The sequence below is a fragment of the Triturus cristatus genome, chromosome 1_2 (genome assembly GCF_964204655.1).
Source record: "Triturus cristatus chromosome 1_2, aTriCri1.1, whole genome shotgun sequence".
Taxonomy (NCBI): domain Eukaryota; kingdom Metazoa; phylum Chordata; class Amphibia; order Caudata; family Salamandridae; genus Triturus; species Triturus cristatus.
In genome coordinates this window covers 509,843,239-509,864,665 of record NC_140580.1, presented here as the reverse complement: position 1 = coordinate 509,864,665, position 21,427 = coordinate 509,843,239, and the positions used below count along the sequence as shown (strand labels likewise).

Below are 21,427 nucleotides of genomic sequence, written 5' to 3'. Positions count from 1 at the left end.
AACACATTCCTGAGGTCTCTAGGAAGAGGGGTGAGGAACTAGTTGCCGAGGGAAAAACTATTTCCAAAGTGAACATCGTGTGCCTCCCGCTTTGTTAACACCAGCGTTCTCCTCCGATGAAATGCATGGCTTCATGTTTCAGGTTTTAAACTAGAGTTGCAACAGCACCCTTTTAACAGCGCGTTCAATGAGGAACATCTCTTTGGTCCCCCACTGCATGAGATGTTAGAGAAGATCAAGAAAGGCATGGAGATTGCCAAGTCCATGGGAGCACTACAGTCAACAACACCAAGGGTTTCCTTTCGTAGACATCAGGCAAGAGGCTGGGAGAAGACAATGCCCCCAGGTCAGGTGCAATCCTACTAGCGCCATCAGCAGACTTTTCATGAGTCCGAGACAGACAGGGGTTATTCACAGAGAGTCTGTAGAGGGAACTGTGCTAAGGGTAGGGGAAAAGGCAGCTTAGGAAAAGGAGTGCCTGCTTATATGCAGTGACTCTCCATCCATCCCACCCTAAACATCCAAAACCTGTCTGGTTGAGAATAACAGATTTCCACCTTTGCTGAATGGAAATCACCCAAGATCAGTAGGTGTTAGAAACCGTCCTTCAGGGCTACTGATTAGAAATTCATACCACTGCACCTAGCATACCACAACTCCGTCACAACCTCAGTCAAGACCACCTCATTCTCTTCAAAGGAGAGGTTGCAGCACTTCTCCAAAACAGTGCAATACAGCCAGTGCCGCTGCACCAACACGGAGAGTGAGTCTACTCACTATACTTTGTCATTCCAAAGAAAGATGGCTCCCTCCACCTCATACTAAATCTAAGGCTGTTCCATTGTTAAATCCTGTTGGAACTTTTCCATATGATGAATAAGCAGGCTGTTAGCCCACTGCTCCATCATGGGGACCTAATGACTATGTTAGTCTCCAAGGACACACATTTTCAACATCTCCATCCACCCCGTTCATCACAAGTCCTGATGGTTTGTGGTAATGGACAGCATTACCAGTTCAGATTGCTACCCTTTGGGGTCACCCCAGCCATATAAGTCTTCACACAGTGTTTGGCAGTGGTGCCCTCTCATCTATGCAGAGCAGCCATTCATGTATTCACATAACTTGATGACTGTTTGGTTAAGAGAAGCAATAGGCAGCAATGTCTATCACAGAGTCCGACAGCTATAAACCTACTCAACAGCCTATGCTTCAAAGTAAATGCCAAAAAGTCACATCTCCTACCTCAACAGATCCAACCCTTCCTAGATCATTCTAAATGTTGTCACTGGGACCCCAATCAGCAGAGGGTGATGACATTCTGTCGCTTTTTTACACTATTATGATGAGCCACAGAGAACTAAACTTTTAATTCTTCTCTCCTGTATCTCTTTAATCTTTGCCCTACAAATATTCTATCTCCTCAAGCCGATTTCTCATTCTTGGCTATCTTTCTCTTTCTGTCTTCAATTCTGCTTCGTGTGCATTGTCCTTAAATGTGTTCACAGTCTGGCACCTCCTATGCTCACTTGTTTTGAGATTTTACACTATAGTGCATTGACGTAAGCATGGGACCTTGGAGAATGGGCCTAGACTGTGACATTTCCAGAAAGGTATCCCTTGAGCCATCTTGCACAGAATGCGAGCTAATGAATGCACTGAGTAAGGGAATTGTGAGGGAAGCAATCATTCTGACAGGAGAGCTAGCAGAGACTGTCTGAAATCTGAGCCAACTGAAGATGTCAAGCGATCCAACTAAGAAGAGAAAAGACTGATCAGACTCTGAAGAAGCTGTTTCTAAATTACTGTTGTGATGATTCAGTGAACTCTGAAGAGACCTATGCCATTAACCTTTCAGCAACACGCATGTTGTGATTTTCTGCTCTCTTGAATATAAAGTCAAATAAAGAACAGCCTTTCAGTTCATAGAAGGTTGAGATGAGGTGTTATATTCATACATTGATATTGACCTCTTGAATTTTAGAGTCCAGAGCAAGAGCTTTGTAGACCCAACTCTGCCCAAGGACTACAAAAGATATTCCACCCCACACAATGCATATACGTAAATACTTGTTCCTGATGACCAAATTCAGACTGCACATTCTTTGCAAATGGGCACATGTTGATGATATTAACACAATTATTCATTTTTAAGGCATCATTTGCAGCCAAGTGATTGCACGTAATAAATCGTAGTTGTGTATAGATAGTCATCAAGAGAGTCAAGTCATTATCCACAGTAGATTGCCTGTGCTCGTTACCCTGAACAACACGGTTTCTATCTTTCTGTAGATTTTTACCATGCCCTCCGTCACACTGTAGCACAATACACCTTTATGTATGACCCAACAACTACACATTGATCAAAGCCTAGTTGCACATTTAGTCACAGATATTGCACCACTTATCATGTAGAGTATATTGGCTGTATTGATGGGTAACCACTACAGTGGGGTGATATGGTTCCCATTTTTCTGCTGTAAAATAATTTGAATTCTATGGTACATGCACCACACTTGGAGTGGAATGCACCACTTTTTATGAAGATCTCTTCCTTTGTATGTTATATTGCTGCCTGGTTGGCGCAATATTTATTTTGTATTGCAACATTTTTATTGCCATTTTTTCCATATTCTAATCGTCATCAATATAGACCGAGTTCACAATGTGTAAAACTCAAAACATTCCTTCCTCTAAAATAACTAAGAGCCTTTAATCAAATAAGGAACCTTTCATGGGTGAAGAAAGGTGAGCTAATTTTCTTAAAAGTTCGATTGATTAGCAGTTTTGCCTTTCAAGTGTACTTTTTTCATAGAAACCATTTGAAACTGTATGTAAACGAAGGAACAATGACTTACATTGTACCGATTTAACCAAGATATGAAGAATTGGTTTTTTTCCCGCTCATCAGTTCTTTTGACTTACATTTTGGAGTCCTTTAAAAATAAATACATTGATTTCCAGTTCATGTTTTGGTTCCAAATCTGTGTCAATGATGTAATATATATTGCCCTTATGTGCTTTACCTTTTGATACTGAGACAAATATAATATAAATTTGCATTGCAACTCCTGCAAATAATTGAAAAGTTTCGTCTTCTCAAACTTGACAGAATACTAGAACTTCTCTAAAATAATTATTTAATCAGCTTACATTTAAAACTAGGTCAGAACTTCTGATTGCTCCGTCTGTAATATATTAGGGGTTTTCAGCCTGTATCTAACTTTCACTCAGATAACTGCTTAAATGATTGCTTAAAGGATTCAGTCTTCAGCATCTTCCTGAAGGGTGAGTCTCTAATTTACCTGCTTTTTTTCTCTAAGGTCTAGTTTATTCGGAATGTTTGACAGCCAGCTGTGTAAACCCGACGCGTTTGACTCATTGCCTGGTCAACTCAAATTGAAGCAATTCGCCATCTTCCCAAACTTGCTGAGTAGCATAGAGGCAGGCTATCCCACTTGATCATTCAATATTCTCATCAGTTTCTGTTTATACCAGGATGGTGTATATAACATATGTATAATGAAAAATCTCTCTCTCCAGATTCCTCAGCAAGTGTTTCTTTGATTTAAAAATTAGAAATGTGTACTTTCAGTGGTGTTTATCCCTAGACAATATGGTATTAAAATATTTCTTACTCTTCAGGTCTAACCTGTCGATATACACTTATTGTGACCTTTCTGTTTCTTGACGCTAAAATGCAACATTTCAATAGCTGCAAAAAAAATGCATAATGATGTGTTCGAGTTTTCAAAACTGTTAAATTCCAGCTTACTCCCGCTTAGTTTTAAGAATTAAATTTCACTTGCCCTTTCTATGTGTCTGTATTCCCCATTGCCCTGTCTTAGTCTGATGTCTGTTGGTTCATTTCTGTGCTTCTCTGCGTGGTAAACTGGAAAGTGTTAATTATTTTGTCCTACGTTTAAGTGGCTGTTCTAGATTTTGAATGGCAACAACTGCATCCTTTATAACTTGGACTCTTTGACTTGTTCCCTGTGGGGGTTTTATGCATTTTACATGTCTAGTCTCATAGATAAATGTTGGACGACACTCTCTCATTCGTTTTAATTTGTATGCTGCTTCGTTATTCCTACCGCCTAAAGGTTTTCAAACCAGGATTTATTTGACTGCTGATAAGATTTAGGTTTACATAAATATAACCAAACAAGCTAATTCTTTCAAACCTCTTGAATGGATAGCATTAAAACCTACATGGAACAGCATAGCGGCAGCTAAACTCCAGAACGAAAACTGTTTATATTTAGCACTAGAATTAAAGTCCCCAGTGGAAAAGTATCTACACCCATCACAAAACGTTACACATCTTAGCATGTACCTTAATGCTTGTGGGAGTCTAAGCTAGCATTGCTTGTCTGTCTTAATCACAACCTATTTCAAGTGTCAGAAATATGGGCTATTAAGTATTTTCTTACACAGAAACACATAGGTGTGGTGTGTGTAGTAGTCAGTTTTGAAATTGATTAATGCAATATATTCTGTACTTCCTGGTGACCGCATCTAAGAATTTTAGAAATCTGTCAAAAGCGTAAGTTCCAAATGGCTGGCATTTCTTACTCTATTAAGAAATCATTTGTTATTCACCATCGTACTTTAGTCATGAACAAGTTGTATCTTTTTTAAGCATGTAGTTTGACAGTAGAAATTTATGGTGAGCTCAAAATATAAAGTTTCTATTTTATGGCGTATGTTATTTGTAACATATATCAATAAATGGGAAGAGGTGCATTGTCTTCATCATTGGAAAGATATTGGATGAAGAGTGAAACTGTGCAATGTAGTTGTATCACCTAGTGAACTTTCATGTGTACAATATATAATCTGTGCAAATCTACTGTAGACTTTCCAATAGCAGAATTGAGTCTGAAATACATTCCATGTGTTTGCTGCAAAACTAGTTTTATCCTGGAAAATAAGTATTTTTAAAACCTATCTCAATGTAAAAAGGCCATGCATCTCTCACTGCTTGCCTGTGTACCCAGTGTATTGATTGAAGTTCAGTTGAGAGCCCTTAGGAGAGACCCTAATTGTAATATGAAGACAAAAAGTTCTGTGGTTGGTAGAAAGCATTAGGCCAATTATATTAATGCTATTCAAAGATCCTCCAAAGGCCTAGCATATCATTGCAATAAATCTCATTGAGGCTGAGGGTTATGATCAAAGCAGTATTTCCAGTGCATTTATTGCATCTATACCTGATTGGGAATCCTCATCCTAAAAAAAAACCTTTTATGCTGAAAAGTATGTCTGTTAATTCAAGCTCTGACACAATTTATGATGAAAGACCGTTCCTAGTTTCTTGCCCTTTATATTTGTAAGAAATATTAGATAGTACATCTTTATCCAGACTTGTACATTACTACTAGTAGGAAAGATTCTCTTAACCTCTGTGAAAGCACATACAATGTTAACATACAATTTTTCACTGTCCCTTATAATTGTCACATGTGGAAATTGCCCAAAAACCTTTCATCTTGATTTTAGCATGCAATTTCTATTTGTCTGAAGAATGTGTTTTATATAATGGTAGTTTGTGAATTTTCTTTCCTTAAATACTTCATTTATAGGACTTTTGATTTTGGCAAGGAGGAATTTTTGACCCTGATGGCTGATTTACTAAATAAATATACCATTACATCCATCAAACCCTGGTAGTTGCAAGGATGTGTAATGTTTGTTGGTTGTCCAAAAACACGTGATACCCAGGGTGTCTACAGTCTATGCATTTTATTTAATTGAATGCCATCCATGCATCAATTCATATGGTACAATCTAATTAACAAAAATAGGTCTAAAGGAAACCTGTGCCTTTTTTAAATGGTCCAAAAATACAGAATTTAGAAAGAGTGGTAATGTGAACAAACCTGGATTTGGTGGTTGCCCTTAGTATTGTGATTCTGAAGGCATTGTGTTCTTTCTTGCACACTGGCTTACTAATGGAAGCCAAAAATCGAGCGACAAATTCAATTGATAATAACAAATGTGCCAGGATTATGTGATGCTGATGCAGCGTGGAATTTCAAATCCTCCCTTTGTCACACACCAAATATCACACTAACGCTTTCATTCAATACATTCATTGGTGGGGCCCATAACACCAACACTCACACTTCATTGGTCTGTTCTTACGGGAGAGATAAGTGTTCCAAACACTGACGTGAAAAGAATACCTTATAACCTAAAGGAATTTTATTTACATAAACATACACCAAATATCCTTAATCCAGTACATCTTAATCCTGAACCTCGAGATATTCCTTCCACTTAGCCAATGGATCAATTAGTTGAGTTGGAGATGTGATTTTAATCCTCTTTCATTTATATTCAAATCTTAATCTATTCCTTCTCAATAAATAACCCAACACATTTGCTTGTTAATCAATGATATTGTTTATCTAATTAATGCAAATTTTAATAAAACGTTAATCAAACCATAGAACACCATATTTACCTAATCTGGCTATCAGTCGTCCTCTAAGTCAATCAAGTCGTCATGCAGCACGCTACAATCCCAAAGATTGGGTCTGGACCATAAGCGTGTACACATCAATCAATGCCCATCAGTTTGAGAGTCCTCAGTTAATCAGGAAAATGGGCAGCAATTTAGTCTGTCAAAGATTCAGGGAAACAGCTGTCCTGCAGTGTTACCGTCCTCTCCGTCAGCATAACGTCAGGAAAAAGGAAAAGGTCCGCGCAACTCACTATTCTACCATCTTTTTATAATGAAAATAATGAAAAAATGTAACGAAAGTCAGTTTTGGGCACTTCTGATTGGTTGGTTAAGATCGTCCGTTTCGGTTTCCCAAAGTCTATGATGTCACTCCGTCAGACATGATCTATCCGGTTGTCAAAAATTGTCCATTGTTAAAGCTCTTGGCAAAAGTCCAGTCGTGACCTTATTTGGGTACAGGCTGTGTAGATTATCTTGTTCAGGAGCCTGGGACATGCGCACTTGGTCTGAAACCTCGTGTAATGTTAGCTGTCTCGTCGTGTACGTTAGTCGGCCATTTTGTCATAGGCCCAATCGGTCAACTTAAGCGAAACAAACACAAAAAGTAATTAAAACATGGAAATAACGGATAAAATGTTTAACCCTCACTAATTCCCCTATGTGTGTGTAATTATCTAGCATAATGGCGACATTTAAAGCGTTTATATTCAGCCAATTATGTCATCTGGTGCAGCTTACAATTTCGTCACAAAAGCAACATATATCATGTAATATTCTATTTCTCTAGTATTAGTATGCGTTCGTATATTAGTTTACAAATTATTTTAGCCATGCAAAATACAAATCCCACGTGTAATTCATACATTAGTAAGGTTTGTTAAGTACCACTCAAAACACATTAAAATTATTACAGTTAATCGATTATTCTAATTAGTATGAACATGCAGAAATGGGGGGGTATACACAATTTTGTACTACCCGCTCCATCAATGCCATGCTTCTACCGATAAAAACAGTATCCCACTTACGGTAGGCCTAGCACCCATGATAGTGAACTGTTTCCCTCCCTGCACAGCTCCGCCGCCTGGTAGCTACTGTCCCTTGCAGGTCCACTGACTTGCTGGTTTGTGTTCGAGGCCATTCTCCAACCGCAGTCTCCCGCCTGTACGTCTTTCCTGGTGGGCTAGTGGGGAACTTCTTTGCTCTGCTGCTGGTCTGTCTGCCTTCTGTCCTTGTGTATTGTGGCTCTTTTTCCTATCTGCCTTCTTTGCACTTTCCTTTACCTTTTTTCTATTTTTCCCACTTTTTGCTTTATTTTTTCCCTTTTTTATTCTCTTTTGTGCCGTGCGCCTGCTGCTGCTAAACCCCCGTGGCCAGCCCCCTTCCAGCATTGTGTTTCCCGCTTCCCGCCTGTCCAGCCCTCCCCTCACACTACTTAATGGCGGCCGCTGTGCGTCCACGACACCGGAGCGCCCCTCTCTGAACCCGTCCGTTCCTGGACCGCACCCAGTGCCATGGACCCTGTATCTTTGACCTTCCACTGATACCATGTGCCACAGCTACTGCTTGAACCCATGGCCTGCCCCTTCCAGCACCACGTTTTCTTGCTTCCCGCCTCCCAGCTGTCCAGCGCTCCCCTCACACTACTTAATGGCCACCGCTGCACCAGGAAAGGAGCAGTTTTACTGACCTTTTCAGTGAACTGCTTCCCTCAGTGCACAGCTCTGCCGCCTGGAAGGTACTGCCCCTTGCAGGTCCACTGACCCTTGGTGGTTGGTGTTCGAGGTCCCCTTCCACCTGTAGGCTTCCACTTGCACCTCATCCCTGGTGGACTAGTGGGGAAGCATCTTTTCTCTGCTGCTGGTCTGCCTTCTGTCCTTGTGCTTTCTGCCTCTTTTTCCCCTCTGCCTTCTTTGCACTCTTTTACCTTTTTTCTCTTTTTTTCACCTTTTTGCTTTCTATTTTCACTTTTGGATCCTCTTTTGTACCGTGCGCCTGCTGCTGCTAAACCCCCGCGGTCCACCCCCTTCCAGAATTGTGTTTTCCCGCTTCCCGCCTTCCACCTGTCTAGCCCTCCCCTCAAACTACTGAATGGCGGCCGCTGTGTGCGTCCACGACACCGGAGCACCCCTCTCTGTACCTGTCCATGCCTGGACCGCACCCAGTGCCATGGACCCTGTATCTTTGACCTCCCACCAATACCATACCAGAACCCTTCTTGCCTTCAACACAGGACGCCATGCTGCCTACCACCTCCCATTGATGAAAGACACCCAAACTGCAGGTGCACCCTCACCCACCTCCACACTCAAGCTCCTCCCACAGCCTGGCCGACCCACACCGCACCTGACCGGCTCAGCTGCATCCTCCTTCACATGTGCTCCATCCACAAATGCCACGGATGTGTGGGACCTCATCGACTCAGTGTCCCCCGACACCGCCTTCCTCATGGAAAACCTGGACAAACACCAGTGCGAGCCCAGAGCTCGCCACCACCACCCGCCATCTCCGACAGCTGTCCGATCACCCTCAAAACCCTCACCGACAGAACAGGAGGAGGCATCACCATCGTCCACAAGAAATCCCTCCACCTGACCACCCAGTCTGGCAACCCAACGACAACCATGGAACATCTCCACTTCCAGGTCCAGACCAACCCCAACACCACCCTCCGTGGCACCCTCGTCTACAGACCGCTTGGTCTCTGCCCACCCTTCTCCGTCACCATCATCGACTTCATCACACCCTAGGCTCTCACATCTACAGATTGCATCCTACTCGCCGACCTCAACTTCCACCTAGACAACCCCAATGACCAGAACACTGCATCCCTTCTGGAGAACCTTTCCAACAACAGACTTAAGCAGCTAGTCCCCTCCCTGACCCACGCTGCGGGAAACACTCAACCCCATCTTCTCAGCCAGTGAAAACTTCACCCACAGCCACCCCTCCGAACTCCTCTGGATCAACCACCACTGCATTCATTTTCCCTTCACCAAACCCACCATACAACACTGCACCCACCCACCCTCCCTGCCATAACTGGAACATGGTCACTGAAGAACAGCTCAGCGCCACCCTCAGCACAACCTCACCGGCCACATCCACAGATGCCAACACCGCAGCACGCAATCTCCAGCGATGGATCTCCAACTGCTTTGACGTGCTAGTGCCCCTAAAGAAAGCATCCAGCAAGCAACACACCAAGAGCGCCAGCTGGTTCACTGCCATCCTCCACGAGTCCAGACACACCTGTAGACAGCTTGGTAAGAAGTGGAGGAACAACAAAACCCCAGAAGTCCACGCAGACTTCGAAGTCACTTTCACCGCACACCACCACCTCCTCAAAACTGCAAAGAAAATGGCCCTCCAAGACAGAATCAACGGCAATGCACACAACAGCAAAGAACTCTTCGCCCTTGTCAAAGAGTTCGCCAAACCCAATAGCAAAACCACAGAAGTTCCACCCTCCCCAAGACCTTTGCAACACACTTAGCACGTACTTCCACTACGATATCATGCAGCTCTACGACTGCTTCGACACCCAGGACCCACCCACCACTCCTGCCACCACCACACGCATTGCCACCGCCCCACAGATCCTGCTCTACTCGACACCACTCACCACAGATGACACTCTCAAGACCATGAAGAGCATTCACCCTGGATCACCCTCAGACCCCTGCCCACACCACATCTTCCACAGAGCTGCAACCTCCATCCCCCCACATTACGTTGCACCATCAACTGCTCCATCGAGAGCCCCACTTTCCCCGATGACTGGAAACCCACCAAGATCACCCTCCTGCTGAAGAAACTGTCTGCCGACCCAACAAAACGCAAGAATTTAAGTTCCATCTCCCTGCTCCCCTTCCCAACTAAGGTCATCGAGAAGGCCATCAATGCCCAACTCTACAAGTTCATCGAAGCCATCCACGTCCTGGACTCCAAAGAAACCACAGGACCGCGACTGCCCTCCTCACCGGCACAGATGACATCCACACCCTCCTCGACCGGGAAGAAACAGAAGCCCTCATCCTCCTGGACCTCTCGGTCACCTTTGACACCATCTCCCACCCCACCCTAAGCATAAGACTCCAACATGCCGACATCCACGACAAAGCACTGGACTGGATCCGATCCTTCTTAACCGGTAGAACACAAGGGGTCAGACTACCACCTTTCCTCAAACCCATTAAGATCTGCTGCGGAGTCCCCCACGGCTCCTCCCTGGGCCCATCCTCTTCAATGTCTACATAGCTCCGCTCGCAGCCATAGTCCAGAATCATGGACTCAATATAATCTCCTACGCCGATGACACCCAGCTGATCCTCTCACTCACTAACGGGCCCCCAATCGCCAGAAACAACTTCCACGATGGAATGAAGGCTGTCGCTACCTGGATGAGAAACAGCTGCTTCAAGCTCAACTCAGACCGAAGTCCTTATCCTCGGGCCCAACACCTCTGCCTGGGAATACTCCTGGTGGCCTGCAACGCTAGGAACCCCCCTCACACCCATGGACCACACAAAAAACGTCTGCATCATACTGGACTTCTCACTCACAATGAACTGCCAGATCAACGCTGTCCCCTCATCATGCTTCCACACTCTTCACCTGCTTTGAAAGACCTTCAGATGGATCCCCACTGAGTCCAGAAAGATGGTCACCCACACACTCATCAGCAGCAGACTCGACTACAGCAACACACTCTATGCAGGCATCACCCAGAAACTCCTCAGGAAACTACAACGCATTCAGAACTATGCAGCCAGACTGGTCCTCCACATCCCTCTTTGCAGCCACATCTCTGAACACCTGCGAGAACTCCACTGGCTCCCTGTCAACAAAAGAGTCCCATTCAAGCTCCTCAAACACGCCTACGAAGCCCTCCACGATGGATGGTCCAGCATACTTGAACCACCGCTGCTCTTTCCTCGTACCCACCTGACACCTCCGCCCTTGCCACCGTCTCTCAGATCCACAAGACCAGGACAGGAGGAAGGTCCTTCTCCTACCTCGCTGCCAAAACCTGAACACCCTGCCTCTCCACCTCAGGCTTTCCCCGTCGCTTACCCAATTCAGGAAGGATCTCAAGACCTGGCTCTTTGACTCAATCCCAGCACCTATCAGGACCTTCATCCCCCCTTGCCTTGAGACCCTCACATGCGAGTACAAAAGGGGGTGGTGATGGACGGAGCATCAGAACCAATCAAACACTCACACCCAGTCAACAGATCCAGGTTTGATCCATCACCGTTCTTTAGCCCACTCTGCCAGCCCAGTTCAGACATGGCCATATGCAAATCAGTCTGACCCTGTGCCTCATGGAAACAGTCCAGCCCGAACTGCCAAGCCATGCCTTCCCTGGACCGGCAACAAGCTTCCTAGGACCGGTTTCTGGCATTTCAGCCATCTTCAGCCAGGCTTGCTTGAATCCAGTGGCAAAGTGAGCAAGGGACTCACGTCTGAGCATACCCTGCCAACTTATGGCGAACAAAGCGGTACAAAAGGGGGTGGTGATGGACGGAGCATCAGAACCAATCAAACACTCACACCCAGTCAACAGATCCGGGTTTGATCCATCACCGTTCTTTAGCCCACTCTGCCACCCCAGTTCAGACATGGCCATATGCAAATCAGTCTGACTCTGTGCCTCATGGGAACAGTCCAGCCCGAACTGCCAAGCCATGCCTTCCCTGGACCGGAAACAAGCTTCCTAGGACCGGTTTCTGGCATTTCAGCCGTCTTCAGCCAGGCTTGCTTGAATCCAGTGGCAAAGTGAGCAAGGGACTCACGTCTGAGCATACCCTGCCAACTTATGCCGAACAAAGCGGTACAAAAGGGGGTGGTGATGGACGGAGCATCAGAACCAATCAAACACCCACACCCAGTCAACAGATCCAGGTTTGATCCATCACCGTTCTTTAGCCCACTCTGCCACACCAGTTCGAACTAATCAAACACTCACACCCAGTCGGCAGTTTGGGCTGGACTGTTCCCATGAGGCACAGAGTCAGACTGATTTGCATATGGCCATGTCTGAACTGGGGTGGCAGAGTGGGCTAAAGAACGGTGATGGATCAAACCCAGATCTGTTGACTGGGTGTGAGTGTTTGATTAGTTCTGATGCTCCTTCCATCACCACCCCCTTTTGTACCTCTTTGTTCGCCATAAGTTGGCAAGGTATGCTCAGACGTGAGTCCCTTGCTCACTTTGCCACTGGATTCAAGCAAGCCTGGCTGAAGACGGCTGAAATTCCAGAAACCGGTCCTAGGAAGCTTGTTTCCGGTCCAGGGAAGGCATGGTTTGGCAGTTCGGGCTGGACTGTTCCCATGAGGCACAGGGTCAGACTGATTTGCATATGGCCATGTCTGAACTGGGGTGGCAGAGTGGGCTAAAGAACGGTGATTGATCAAACCCAGATCTGTTGACTGGGTGTGAGTGTTTGATTAGTTCTGATGCTCCGTCCATCACCACCCCCTTTTGTACCGCCTCACATGTGAGTAGTCGCGATTAACAAACGCTGATTGATTGATTGACAGGAAAGGCCCTAAAAATACATGGAGACCTCAAGATTTTGCCTTGAAAATGTACCCATTTTGGGGATATGGGTAGCTGTAGAATTTTGGCCCGGTCTCAGTGACCACCCAGGGAAACCTACCAATTTCAGATATTTCTGTAACCAAGTGATGTCTATGGTGAGGGTAGTGTGCCTTGCATGTATCCTGTGTTTTCCTACCCTCAAATGCTCTGCAAATGTCATACTTTTGCTAAAATCACACTTTTGCATCCTACTGTGAAGGAAAGTTCCAGAATTTTTGTGGACAAAATTTCTACCACCTAGTGTTTCCTTATTTCTCTCAGATGAAAACAGTATCCCACTTGTGCTGCTCTGCTTATTGACCACAAGAGGAGCTGGTCAAAACTTGGACCATGCAAAGTCAATGTGGACAGAAGAAGTGTGGGAACACAGCTTAGTCAGATGTTGGGCATTGGCTGAAAGTGCCCGAATTTCTAGTCACTTAAACGTGTGACACGTTTTCTGAGCCTATACTTGAAGATAGCAGGGAGTTCTGGGTGGGAAACACGCATAGTTGGAAGGCCTTCATGATTGCTAAAGTACCCCGAGCTCAAATAGGGCTGCCATTTACCATGGAAGGTGATAGGAAATTAGGATTTATCCCCTCTCTACTGGCGCATATGACAAAACTGTGTGCAAAGAAATACAAATTTCCTGTGCTTTCCATGTTGATGGTGATGCTGTAGGTCCCGGGGAGGGGGCGGGGAAACACAGATGTTTGTCCATTAGGCATGAGGGTAATATCCGATACCTGGGTTGGCCTCCCCAACACATTTTTATTTAATAAATAAATTATCCCTGGTCTTTTTGGGCTGTTCGTCCTTCCAGATAATCCCCAAATCTGCCTCCAGGAAAGGAGAGAAGAGAGTCGGTTGGGCCCATTATACCTGGTGCCTTAATGGGCTGCCCCCACTCGATATAATATTTAAATCCCTGGTGTCTAATAGGCTTGTATATTGTGCTACACCCATCTTATGAAAGCGGTGACGCCCTTGTTGAGTGTGTAGTTAAAAAGGGCCTGTACTTTCAGGTGTGAAGAGTTTTGTGCCATCCAAAGAAAGTTGCAAATCTTTTAAACAGTGCAAGGATGGAAACTTAACTCTTGGCAAGCAAAAGCAAGTACAACCCTGCTTGAACATCATTGCTCACATTCAACTTTCAGAGGTTGGAAGACCACTGCATGGTTTAATGAATCTTTAGGCCTTGAGTAAATGAGCAAAGTAAACCTGTACATCATATAGACGAATAGGCACATAAGTGAAAATTATTATGGTCAGCATCTTGGGTTTGACTGTTAGCATTTGTTGTTGCTATTGAATTTGAAATATTTTACTGAACAAAAAAGGAACCAAAAATGCAAGTGCAATTTGCAATGTAATTATAGACGTTTCACACAATTATTGATCTCTGTAATCCTTCTTTTGTAGGTATTTATCATTGGACTGATTGCTGATAGGAAGTTTCAACATTTTAATCCTGTTTTGGAGACCTACATCAAAAAACACTTCAGTGCTACTTTAGCCTACACGTAAGTGTATTTTAGAGTTATGTTTTCTAGTTCTTTGCTTTTTTGCCATTGTATTGTTTATACCTTGAAAACATTTGGTTTGCTAAACAATTATTTTAAATCTGCTTGTTCAGTCATGAGCAGCTATATGAAAATCTGCTCTCCTAAATCTAAGACACTGTGCAACACCTGAAATGTATTGCAGATGACTGCCGCAGAGGTCGTCATTACTGTTGGCGAGGTGTACAAGCAGCTCTGATATTGCTTTCCTCCAAGGTTGCTCAATATGCAGCCTGCAACACCTCCCTGCTGCTAAGGCTAAAAAAATAAAACAATGTTTTGTCACTGCTTAATTTGTGAAAGAAAGAGTGCCTGGGGCAAGTGCCATTAAACATTGGGGCGCTGAATACCAAGACTTGAAAGTCTTAAATCCACATCATGCCTCTTTATGTCAGTGCTAGACACTCCCCGCCCATTTATCTCTTTTTTTCTGGCTTCTCCCTTTGTGACGGTTTTGCCATCTATCACTTCCTCCGTCTTTCCGATCTATGTTTATCCCTGTCCTGCACTCAATAAATATCTGATGTGGCTAAATAAGTGCTGATCCCCATAAATGAGTGCCAGTGGCCCCCACCAGCAACCACTGCCCCTACCAGCAACCACTGACTCAAATTAAGCACTTGGTTTTGTGAAGGTCCATCAGTGGATTAGATTCAAACTTCGTAACCAGAGCCAACAAATATAGATTGCATTTTCTGTCTCATCGTCTTGTAAAGTGTACTAAAGAGCCTTACAAGGCTCTTCATTTCATCTTCACTATTTAAATGATTTCCTTGGTTGAACCACTAGATGACCAAGACCCCCAGTATATGCAAGTGAAATCCAGCTACACTTTAATTTAATGAACATATTGGAGAAGCATACTAACATTGTAATATGCCTAGACCATCTCTGCATTTGGATGATTGGAAACTACATTTGCTTCAATGAATAATAGGTGAAAGTCCTAATCATTGGAGGTGAAGGCTCAGCATCATGTCCTCTCAACTGCACCACTAACATGGGCCCCCTGCTCACCTCATCCCTGCAAGTCAGGATCCTGGGGATCATTTTTGGCTGGAACCTAAACTTCATTCCACAAATTAAGGCAATTGTCAAAGTAACTAATTTCTCTCTCCTACTCCCTCTCCTACTGAAAATCATCCCTCTCCATACAGGGTTTAAAGACTTGCATTCTCACACACGCGTACTTGCATGCACACACAAATATGCATGCAAACACTCATACATACACACGCACATACATTGATACAAACCTATCTGGGCTACTGTAATATAGTTTGCACTCGTCTCCTTAAAACACTCATTCCAGACTGCAATGGATGCAAAATTTGGCAACTAGAGAATAATCTGCACTTACTGGAACTGCACCAAATTAAACCAGCCCAGACTTCTCTCCGTTAGGTCGCAGCTGAGTTCTGGACCAATTTCCAAGCATTGTGCATTATACAAACAACAATATTGGGGTAAACGCCATGTACCCTTGCATTTCTTCTCCTGTCATTTGTTCCTTCAAGAGACCAAAGTATAGGGGAAGATTGATGGGTCCTGCATCCCACACTTTGCTTTTGAAAAGCCTCAGCCACCCGAATGGAAGACTGTTACCTTCAGTTGAGAAACCTCCTGGAAACCAATTTTTCAAACTGATTTTCAATTAAGCCTTTCATTTTCATGAGAGCGACTGAAGAACGTCAGATATATGTGCATCTTACACATTCAGTTGTAAGTTATGCTTTGTCAAAACAATCATTGTATTTCTGTTCTAGTGCTCTGAAGTGGCCTAAGTCATCTGGAGTCCTTTATAAAGCTCTGAAACAAATGTATTCCTAATTAATAAGCTGAGATCTATGGCAGGAACAGGCTCTTTCTTTAAAAATAAATAAAACCATACTAAGAGCAACCTTGTTGGGGGTGTGTGGCTAAGATGTCAGATGGGACGGACACGTGGTAAAGAGCTCCATGAGACTCGCCCTCCCAACATCATCCTGGAGACTGGCGACCCTCCATTTTATTGCTGCAGGGTCACCCTGGAGGTCTAGGCAACAACGTGGATCGGGCTCCAGCGGTGATCGTGAGCAATCCCCTGTAGAAGCCATCTTGACCATTCTGCAGCCGGTGCCTGGAAGGTGGGGGTATGGAGTCCCCCCCCCCCCCCCACCCCACCCCCCAGATGCCACGACACCAGGGGCTACAGTTGCTGATTGGTCAGCTGGTGGGCCATCTTCTGCGAACAGGTTTGATGAGCTTCTGGGACCAATAGAGATGTCAGTGCTACCTTGGACCCAAAGCTGGATGTCTTGAGAATTTAAATGAGTTTGCTTAGGGCCGACCAGGCAAAGTTGGGAGAGAAGTTTGAATTCAAGGAATCTGCGTTAGCTGGCCTGCTCACCTCATGGGTGGACATGCAATCTCAACTGAGGCACTCCAGACATAGTTAACTCTGTTGCACAGCCAGGTGAATGATGCAGTGTCGCTCAAGGCACAACAATCTCCACGTAGTGGGGCTCCCTGAGGGAGAAGAGGGCCCCAATATGGACATTTTTCTTGAGGACTGGCTGCCTAATATGATGCTTGATGGGTGGAGATGCACTTTCGTCTCTGTAAAGTGGGCCCACAGGGTCCCCGGTAGGCCGCCTCTCCCGGGGGCCTCACTTTGGCCGATGGTGGTGCGACTCTTCAGTTATCGGGATGACAACCATATCCTGCAGGTTGCGTGCACAAAGGGCCCCTGGCAGGTGGAGAAGAGCTCAGTGAATATCTACCTGGACTATATGGCCAATGAGCAGTCCCAGCAAGGATCCTTCATGCCCGTCAAGCGACAGCTTCGACAGATGGACCTGCGTTACTTCCTGATGTTCCTGACCAAGCTGCAAGTCATGGATTCTGGAACTATCCATTTCTTTGCGTCCCCAGCTACGGCCTGCGCGTGGTTGGAGTCTAAGGAATTCCCGCCACCACCACGAAACATGATGAGTTTTGGTGGTGATGCCAGTGGTGGCCCTGTCAACAGCAAAATGGCTCACCCAGGGGCAGACCAACGGAGGAGCATGCTGCAAGGCAGTGGGCTCTAGAGATTGCTGAACTGGAATCTCTACATAGCCATACCATGGACTCACCCACTAGGTCTGTGTCCTCACTGAAGGGGAATCAAACGCACGCCTTGGTTGACATTCCACCTGAACTGCGGGCTGCCCCAGCCCTCACACCGATGATTGAGGTCCTATTGATTTTAATTGGGGTGCCTATATCCTTTGTTGTGGCTTTTTTATATTTGTCTGCCGTGAATGGGGTCTCACACGAGTCTGGTATAGGGGGCCAGGCCCTCACAATCTAGTTACTGCTGGATATCCCATTTCCCAACCTTGGTGGACATTTTTGGTTTTACTTTGTTTTGTAGCTTGTTTTTGGTCTTGCTCTTGTAGCTCTTTATGCACCCAGCTCTGGTCAGTCCCACTTTCTGGATACCCTCTCACTGTCGATGTTCCAGGATCTTCACGCACCGAGCATTTGGGGTGGGGTTTTCAATTGTGTGCACAACACTTACATGCATGTATACGGCCAATCCTCCGCTCTGCGGCACGCAGACACCCGCGACCGTGCACATCTTTGCAGATTGGTTGACACATAGTCAGCTCTGAGACGTTTGGCACTCCCTGAAGAATATACCTCGTTTCTCTGCATTCTTTTTCCCCGCAGGGAATTACAACGCAGTTGTTACAATGACCGCGTTGTAACAACACCTACCATTACCCCACAAGTCGTAACGACTTGCAGGGGGGGGCTGGATGTTGGAATAGTATAATTTACTATTCTAACTCCAGTCTGTGCAACAGTAGGGAAGGTGTTGGATTTTAAATCCAACACCTTCTGCCCCCTCTGCAAGTCGTTGTTCCGACTTGCGGAGTAATGGTATGCGTTGTTACAACGCAGTCATAGTAGCAACCGCGATGTAATTCCTTGCGGGTGAAAGTATTCGTGGTAAACAATGTTTACCCTCCCTGAATCATCTCGCGCAGGAATATTCTCGCTTCTCCCAGGTCCACCAGCTCCATACGAGAATTGATCTCTTACTTTGTAATCCCACAATGGACAGTTCTGCTCAATAGTCGTACTGAACGTTGTTGGACCACAATAGACTCTTGGTGGCATTGCACTGGGTTAAACAACGGACCCTTATCCCCACTTGAAGACTACCAACTCAGGCACTAAGGGATAATGTGTTTTGTGACGCCATGGGACACAAGTTCTCAACGTACTGAATTTAATGAGGGTACTGCAACCCACAGAGGGCCTCTGTATTAATATGGTATGAAAGTGACCCTGCACCAGAAGTTGATGGCCGTGGAGGCTACTATCTATGCGCCAGAGATCAGGCAGGGAATGGGGGGTCAGTTGGATGAACATACTTCCCTTCGGGCAGCATATAGGTCTTTGGTAGACAGACTGGGGAGGCTGGACTATGCAGACTATGTTGCCAAACAGCAGGCAGAAGGTTACAAAGAAGGGCGTGTCCTGGCGTGGCTGTTGCGTTTGGAGGTTACAGGCCCCAACTGACCGCCATTAGCTTTCCAGCAAGCGACATTCTCACTGCACATTCAGACATCAAAGCGGCTTTTTAAATTAACATAGCGCCCTCCCTTTATCAGGAGGATGTTGGGGTTGGGAAGCCCATTGATCAGCATAGCTTGACAGTTTGCCAATCCCCTTCCTGGACCCTCTCCAACACCGTGCCCTAGATGAGCTGTTGACGCTGGCTGAGGTTCGCCTGGCATTGGACCAGATGGCAGATAATAACATTCCGGGGACAGATGGGCTCCCAGTAGAGTTTTTTGTGGCATATCAGGCTACGCTCACTCTGAAGCTCCTGCAGCTGTTCAGTCGGCTAAGGCAAGTGACGACCTTCCCCAGTCTTTGAGAGAGCCCTTGATTGTGGTCCTTCTCAAGCCAAATGTAGACCTGTTGGAGGTACGCTCCTATCAGCTGCTCTCCATGCTCAATATGGATTGTAAGGTTCTTGGGAAGGTATTCTGCTGTTGCTGTATGTTGTTAGATTGGGCGATCCAGGCCAGAATGGATTCATTCCCAGGAGGAACAAGTTCCTCAATCTCTGTTGTCTGTTTCGCCTCATGGATGAACATCCTTCTGAGCGCCTCCAGGTGAGGCACTTTTGTTAGATATTGAGAAGGCCTTTGACACTCTGGGCTGGCCGTATCTTCAAGGAGTGCTCCAACGCATGGGTTTAGATCCGGAGATATTGCAGTGGGTCAACCTCCTGTACACAGAGCCAATCACTAGGGTGCGCATCGGCAGGGAAATCTTGGTGCCATATCAGGTGTGCAGGGGCAACAAGCAGGGATGTACATTCTCCCCTCTCATATTCACTTTGGCCCTTGACCTGCTCTGAAATGGGTCTGTCGTGATTGGTGCCCGCAATGGGGCATACAGAGCGGTGTCTCCTGAAAGGTGATCTAGCTTTATATGGACGATGCATTAATATATTTTAGGTATTCCTGTAAGGACTCATCTAGGTGATGAAGGCGCTAGATGCTTATGGTGGGGCTGTGGCTTGAGGTTAAACTGGACAAGACCTGTTTTTTCCCCTTACACAGACTCCCTGTGTCGCAGAAGGAGGATCCACGCCATTCAGGTCTGCCCTGGCAGTATGACACCTTCGGTTACCTCTGAGTGAATGTTTACCATATGGAGCAGGATCAGATTGATGGCAATCTGGACAGGGCTTTGTCAGGTGTGTGCCATTCCCTGACATTCTGGAACTCCATGCCGCTCTTCCCAATGAGCAGGTTCTCAATTACAAAAATGTTGGTATTACCCTGGATGCTTTGTCATTTCTCAGCCTTGCATGTCCTTCTAAGCCAGCACCTTTTTTTGGGAACGGAATACACTCCTCTGTGACTTGAGTTGGGGTACTGGGAAGAAAAGAGTGGTGTTACACAAGTTGTTCATCCCATTGGCGAAGGGGGGCTTGGGAGCACCGCACTATGAGCTGTAATATGCTGCTGCGCACCTACCGTGGCCAAAGTGGTGGCTGGCAACGATCGCCACTCCAGAGTGGGCTTTCATTGTCTAGGACTTACACGGATAGGGCATCCTGGACTGCCTCCGGCACGGTGCCCTAAGGATGAGATATCTTGCCAGAGTGGTTAAGCATTGTTGGAACAAAAATGGGACCCTAAGGTGCGACCCAGTGCCATTTCCACCCATTCTGCCTCTGTGGGTGCTCCCGGTGTTTCATGAGATTGCGAACACTCATAACATTGGCACTTGGCTGGAGGTGGGTGTTCTTACATTGGGGGCTCTCTATGAACATCAACTAATGCTGTCCTTTCCGGACCTCAGGAAGCGCAACAACATTCATGAGGGCAAGTTTTTGGCATATAATGCTCTGGTGGATGCCATCAGCGTTGTGTGGAAGTGGAATATATTGAACCTGTCACATCTCGGGCGTTGCAGATATTGTTGGAGCACGGTACGGGTAGTCGCGTAGTAACACTGCTATACAGTGTGTTGTTGGAACCCTGCATCCTGACTCTCCATGCTTTGAGGGATAAGTGGCCTCGATCTCTTGGTCCGGGCCTTCTAGATTGACAATGGTCCCATGTGTTGGAGCAGGTATGGGGTGTTTCCAGGAATTCCTGTCTGAAATATGCTCAGTTAAATTATGCCCATCAGACATATCTGACCCCTTTGTGACTTTAATGCATCGTCTGGGTATAACGCTAAAACACACCCGGTGCCCCTGCTTAGAGGCCGACTTTTATCCATATGGTTTGGGCCTGCCCGTAGATTG

General features: G+C 45.6%; 1 protein-coding gene across 2 annotated transcripts in view; it reads left to right on the top strand.

The window, feature by feature from the left end:
- DOCK1 (dedicator of cytokinesis 1) overlaps positions 1–21,427 on the top strand; it is a 1,163,810-nt gene that overhangs the window by 234,228 nt on the left and 908,155 nt on the right. For both annotated transcript variants that reach the window (XM_085606236.1, XM_085606235.1), the window contains exon 21: positions 14,480–14,580. In XM_085606236.1, the coding sequence (XP_085462362.1) occupies positions 14,480–14,580 (101 nt within the window). The remainder of the gene's footprint in view (positions 1–14,479; positions 14,581–21,427) is intronic.